The sequence below is a fragment of the Gavialis gangeticus genome, unplaced genomic scaffold, assembly GCF_001723915.1.
Source record: "Gavialis gangeticus isolate Ggan-Ray unplaced genomic scaffold, GavGan_comp1, whole genome shotgun sequence".
Lineage (NCBI taxonomy): Eukaryota > Metazoa > Chordata > Crocodylia > Gavialidae > Gavialis > Gavialis gangeticus.
Window position 1 is genome coordinate 160,881,474 of NW_017729024.1, and position 5,639 is coordinate 160,887,112.

General features: G+C 45.7%; 1 protein-coding gene across 2 annotated transcripts in view; it reads left to right on the forward strand.

Annotated features, from left to right (window-relative positions):
* The window catches only part of SLC45A2 (solute carrier family 45 member 2), a 39,375-nt gene that overhangs the window by 22,841 nt on the left and 10,895 nt on the right, over window positions 1-5,639 (forward strand). For both annotated transcript variants that reach the window (XM_019517987.1, XM_019517986.1), the window contains 2 exons: window positions 724-847; window positions 2,775-2,980. In XM_019517987.1, coding sequence (XP_019373532.1) covers window positions 724-847; window positions 2,775-2,980 — 330 coding nt within the window. The remainder of the gene's footprint in view (window positions 1-723; window positions 848-2,774; window positions 2,981-5,639) is intronic.

Genomic DNA, 5,639 nt, shown 5'->3' on the forward strand with positions numbered 1-5,639 from the left:
TCATCTTTATCCAAACCCTCTCCTGTTCCAAGAGCCATGTAGCAGCTGAATGCTTCTTACTAAGGGATGCCATCTTAACAAAGGTGGCTTCATATAAGGTGCTTGGAATGTGCAAGCACATGTCCTGCTTGTAGAGGTGAAGCTCTGCCTTTATCTGAGGGAATGAAAATTCAGGCCTAGGGTAGGTTCCTGTCCGTGCTGGGTGTGTCCAGACCTGGATCATCTTGCTAGTAATGTTACAGATGAATTGACTAGCTGGGCTGGGGGTGGAGACTGAAGGTGTGGCATGCTGGTGTCATAATAAGGGTAAGGACGAAGGCACCCAAACAGCAGAATGAGGGAATGGAAAATAAAACAAAGGTAGAGAGATGAAACAATCTAGAGGAAGGGGATGGGGAGAAAGTAAGGTGGGATCTGGAGACCCAGAAGAGTGAGGAAAACAGGGGAAGAGGAGAAACGGGAGAGAGACTTGGTAAGACCTGAGATGGACAGACAGAACCAGGAGAGGACAGAGTAGGACACTGCAAGGGGAGATGAGATGAAAAGAGAAAGAAGAAAAGGAAAATAAATAGGAAGTGGGAAGGAAGAGAAGGAAAGAAAGGAAGTGTATGCTAATGTGCAGCCCAAAGGGATCTCAACCTTGTGTAGGTGCTCCTTTGGGTGGCCAGTGCAATATAAACACAGAGCGTTGTTATCTTCCATGTCCCTTGTGGTATATTTCAGATTGTATACCACGGTGATCCTTATGCACCTCACAACTCCACAGCTTACCTGACCTATGAAAGAGGAGTAGAGATTGGATGCTGGGGCATGTGCATCAATGCAGTTTCATCATCACTCTATTCCTGTAAGTACCTGGGCACTGCACTTCTTAGAAAGAGCTGATTGCTTCCTGTGGTTCTGGAAAAAACAAAACAATCCATGAGCCTTTCCAGTTAAAAATTTCCAGGAATGTTATGTGCTCATTATTGATAGAAAGTCATAAAGGGCACCAGTATTTGTGCTGATTACCACACATTGAAGTGGGATTCTTCTGGAAGCAAGATTCAATTCTACGTGCAATATAGCCTCCAAATTTAAGACTTATCCTGATGGTGAATGTTGGGTTAAAGCACTGCAGGAAATTCCAAAGTATTATTTCCCTTGCCAGTTCTGTCACCGTAGTCCTTCTAATAGCCTCTCCCCACTTGATGTCCTCACAAAACCACTTCAACGCAGTACCCTGTAAAATCCTCCAGATGAGCTAATCCAGGCCCCCAAACTGCTTGCTAGCCCCTTGCCTGGTGATAAGGAAAAAAAAATGTTTACACCACTCAAGAATGCATTTATTCTCTAGGCAAACAAGGAAATAGGACTTTGGGGGTCAAAGTCAGGCATTTAATAGGATGGCCTTTGTGGACCTTTCCCCATTGGCTAATAGTTATAGCTATATGGGTGCATTTACACATGCATTTAATGTGATATAGTCCGACTGCACAGTCAAATACTGTTCAGTCAGCCTGTATCACATTAAATTTGCTTCCAACGGGGTGCACATGTAGTATTTTACTGTGCAGTAAGCATTCCCTGGGAGCATGTCTACATGTGCACCCTTCTGGAAGCAAATTTTAATGTGATGCTGTAATTAATGTGACGTAAATGCTTTAATGTGATGTAAAATACTGTGCGATAAACCTTCCCTGGGAGCTTGTCTACATGTGCACCCTGTTGGAAGCAAGTTTGTTTTCAGCAGGAACAACCAGGTACACGGCTGCACCTGCTCTGCTCAACCCCACTGCAGCAGCCAAGGGGAGCTCCAGGTTTCCTTGGGATTCTAGCTTGGGGGATGGCAGGAGGCACAGTATCTGGTCCTGATGCACGTGGGGTCAGGAGAGCTTTGCCGGCTGCAGCAGCACGTCACCTGGCCCTGTGCACATCTGGAGGGGTCCTGAAGTACACAGGACAGGAGACAGCTGCACCCGGCACAGCTCTCCCAGCCCTATGCACATTGGACACAGCTGCCAGTGAGCCCTGTACCCATCAGGGCTTCCCCACCCAGCCAGAGGCTGGCTGGGAGCTGTCCTATGCCTGGGGCAGCTCCTGGCCAGCCCCCTGCTGGGCCAGGTTTCCCTGCCCAGCCTGGGGCTTGCAGGCAGCTGCCTCACATGCGGGACAGCTGCTGGTGGGTCCCCTGCTGAGAGCCAGGAAGCAGAGAGCTCCCCAGTCCTGGTGCTGCTCAGCTCCTGGTTCCTGGGGGGACCCGGGAGCTGAGCAGCACCAGGGATGGGGACAGAGAACTCCCTCATGCCCTGTGGCCCCTGCTGGTGTGGCTGACTCGGCAAATTTGCTCTTGATCAGCATCTACACAAGTGGTACTATGCAGTAACTAATGTGAAGTTAATCTACTACCTCTGTCTACTACTTGTAATCTACTACTTGCAGTAAAGCATCTCACGTAGACATGCCCGATGTGAAGTACTCACTTCAATTCAACAGGAGCATACAGAAATGGTGTCAAATACCCCTATTACATCTGGCCATTCTACATGGGGAGTTCTTCCTGAATAGCTATTTCAGAATAGGAGCGTGCACTTCAGAAGTCAAGCACAAATGGCTAGGCTGCTGGAAACACTTGCTTTACCTTTATTTGAATTAAGTACCCAGGTCATACCAGATCTTTATATTTAGAGATGAGACTTTCATCTCATCAGAGAGAATCTCTTATAAATGAATTTTCAAAAGAAATATATTGGGTTTTTAAAGCCTCAGAAGCCTTTTTTCCTTTCTTTTCATAGATCTGCAGAAAGCCCTGCTGCCTTGCATTGGATTAAAAGGACTTTATTTCATTGGATACCTGCTTTTTGGGCTAGGCACTGGGTTCATTGGACTGTTTCCCAGAGTACATTCTACTCTGGCTCTGTGCTCCCTCTTTGGTGTCATGTCCAGCACACTGTACACTGTGCCATTCAATCTCATTGCAGAATATCACAGGGAGGAAGAGGTAAGTCTCATATCAAAGGACAATATTTGTTTTGTTTTATTCATTTTAGGAAAACATGATCTAAGTGGGGAAAGGGATTTAATTGTAAATTCAAATGATTTATGGTAACACAGGTGTTAGGAAGTGAAATTTATCCAGGGAGACCTTTAAGAATTGAATAAACAATACTAATAATACAAATTAATTGCAGTTATATGTCACATTTTCACTTGAGCATCTTAAAACCCTTTAGAAATATAAATTACATTTCTTGCCCACTTGCAAGTCAGAGAAGGAATTAATCCATTTACCTCTCAGGAAACTGGCAGAAAGACTAAAGACCTGTTCTGCAGTGATCCCAGCAAGCCTCGCTGTCAGCACAGGGAAGACATCATAGAATCATAGAAAATTAGGGTTGGAAGGGATGTCAGGAGGTCATCTAGTCCAACTCCCTGCTCAAAACAGGACCATTCCCAACTAGATCATCCCAGGCAAGGCTTTGTCTAGCTAGGTCTTAAAAACCTCCAATGATGGAGACTCCACAGCGGCTGTGGGTAACCTGTTCCAGTCCTTTACTACCCTCCTTGTGATTTAAGTTTTTCCTAATTTCTAAACAAAACTTCCCTTGCTGCAACTTCAGACCATTGCTCCTTCTGTCATCTGCCACCACTGGAACCAACTTAGCTCCATCCTCTTTGGACCCACCCTTTGGGTAATTGAAGGCTGCTGTTAAATCTCCTCTCAGTCTTCTCCAAACTAAATATGCCCAGTTCTCTCAGCCTCTCCTTGCTGAGGGTGCAATCCTTGGAAGTCATGTGCCCCATCCCCCTAACCATTTTTGTGGACCTCCACCAGACTCTCTCCAATTTGTCCACAACCTTTCCGTAGTGGGGGCCCAAAACTGAACACAGATGTGGCCTCACCGTAACTGAATAGAGAGGAATAATCACTTCCCTCAGTCTGCTGGCAACACTCATACTAATGCAGCCCAGTATGCTATTAGCCTTCTTTGAAACAAGGGCACACTGTTTGCTCATATTCAGCTTATTGGCCATTGTAATTCCCAGGTCCTTTTCTGCAATGCTGCTGCTTTGCCAGTTGGTCTCCAGCCTGTACCAGCACATGGGATTGTTCCATCCTAAGTGCTGGACTTTGCACTTCTCCTTTAACTTCATAATATTGAACCTCATAATATTTCTTTTGGTCCAGTCCTCCAATCTGATGTTTCTCTGAATCCTAGCCCTACCCTTCAGTGTATCTACTATTACCTGCAGCTTGGTGTCATCTGTTGCCTTGCTGAGGGTGCAGTCCATCCCACCTTCCAGGTCAATGATGAAGATATTGAACAAAACCAGCCCCAGGACTGACCCATGGGGCACTCCACTTGATACCAGCTGCCAACTAGACATTGAGCTATTGATTACTACTCTCTGAGCCTGATGATCCAGCCAGTTTTCTGTCCACCTTACAGTCCATTCATCCAACCCACACTTCGTTAACTTGCTTGCAGTGTTGAATGTTGCAGGAGACCATATCAAAAGCCTTGCTAAAGTCAAGATATATCATGCTCACTGCTTTCCCTGCATCCACGGAACCAGTCATCTCATCATAGAAGTCAGTTAGGTTGGTCAGGCATGCCTTGCTCTTGGTGAATCCATGCTGACTGTTCCTAATCACCTTCTTCCCCTCCAAGTGCTTAGAAATGAATTCCTTGAGGACCTGCTCCACATCCTTCAACAAAGATCTTCTTGGAGGAGTGGAGCCGCATAAGCCATGTGTACACTGGCAATATGTTCCAGCCAGTCCAGGGTTGCGATATCCCAAACCCAGAAACACGTTAGTGATGATGCTCTAGGAAATCCCTTTGTGGCTGCACTTGAAATCTGGAGTACTTGATCAGGAGGTGGGGATGACCCTAGAGCATCTTTGGGTTTGGAATGTTCCTGTGAGAGCTGATGGGTACTTGAGAGCATCCCAAGACAGTCCTAGCCTCCACAGGATATGCCTATAGTCAATGGCACAGTTGGAGATACAACCTGGGTGCCATGGTACCATCTTATGCTTTAACCACTAGACTAAACTGAAATCAGACCACTGGACTAGACCAAAAGCATTCATAATTTAGTCCTGCTCTGACAGAGTTGTTTATCCTCATGTGTCTTTTGGAACAAGCTGTGGTACATGTTTGGGCTGCACCTAAAGCACTAGCACTCTGATTGCTGATTTGTGCTTAGGCACCATTAACATGTGAAACATATGTGTGTGTGTGTATATATGTGTGTATGTATGTGTATATATGTGTGTGTGTATATGTGTGTGTGTGTGTGTGTGTAGTATGTATATATGTATGTAGTATATATAGTGTCAATAATATATCCGCACTATAATGCTAACTCTGTATTTGCACTGTATAATATATAGTATGAATCTTATGGATTCATAGATTTCATAGACATTAGGGCTGGAAGGGATCTCGGAAGAACATTGAGTCCAGACCCCTGCCACAGGGGCAGGAAGTCAGCTGGGGTCATAGGATCCCAGCAAGAAAAACATCCAGGTTTCTCTTGAAGGCGTTCAAAGTAGGTGGCTGAACCACCTCCAGCAGCAGGCCATTCCAGACCTTGGAGGCTCGGACAGTAAAGAAGTTCTTCCTTATGTCCAGTCTGAAACGGGCTTGCAG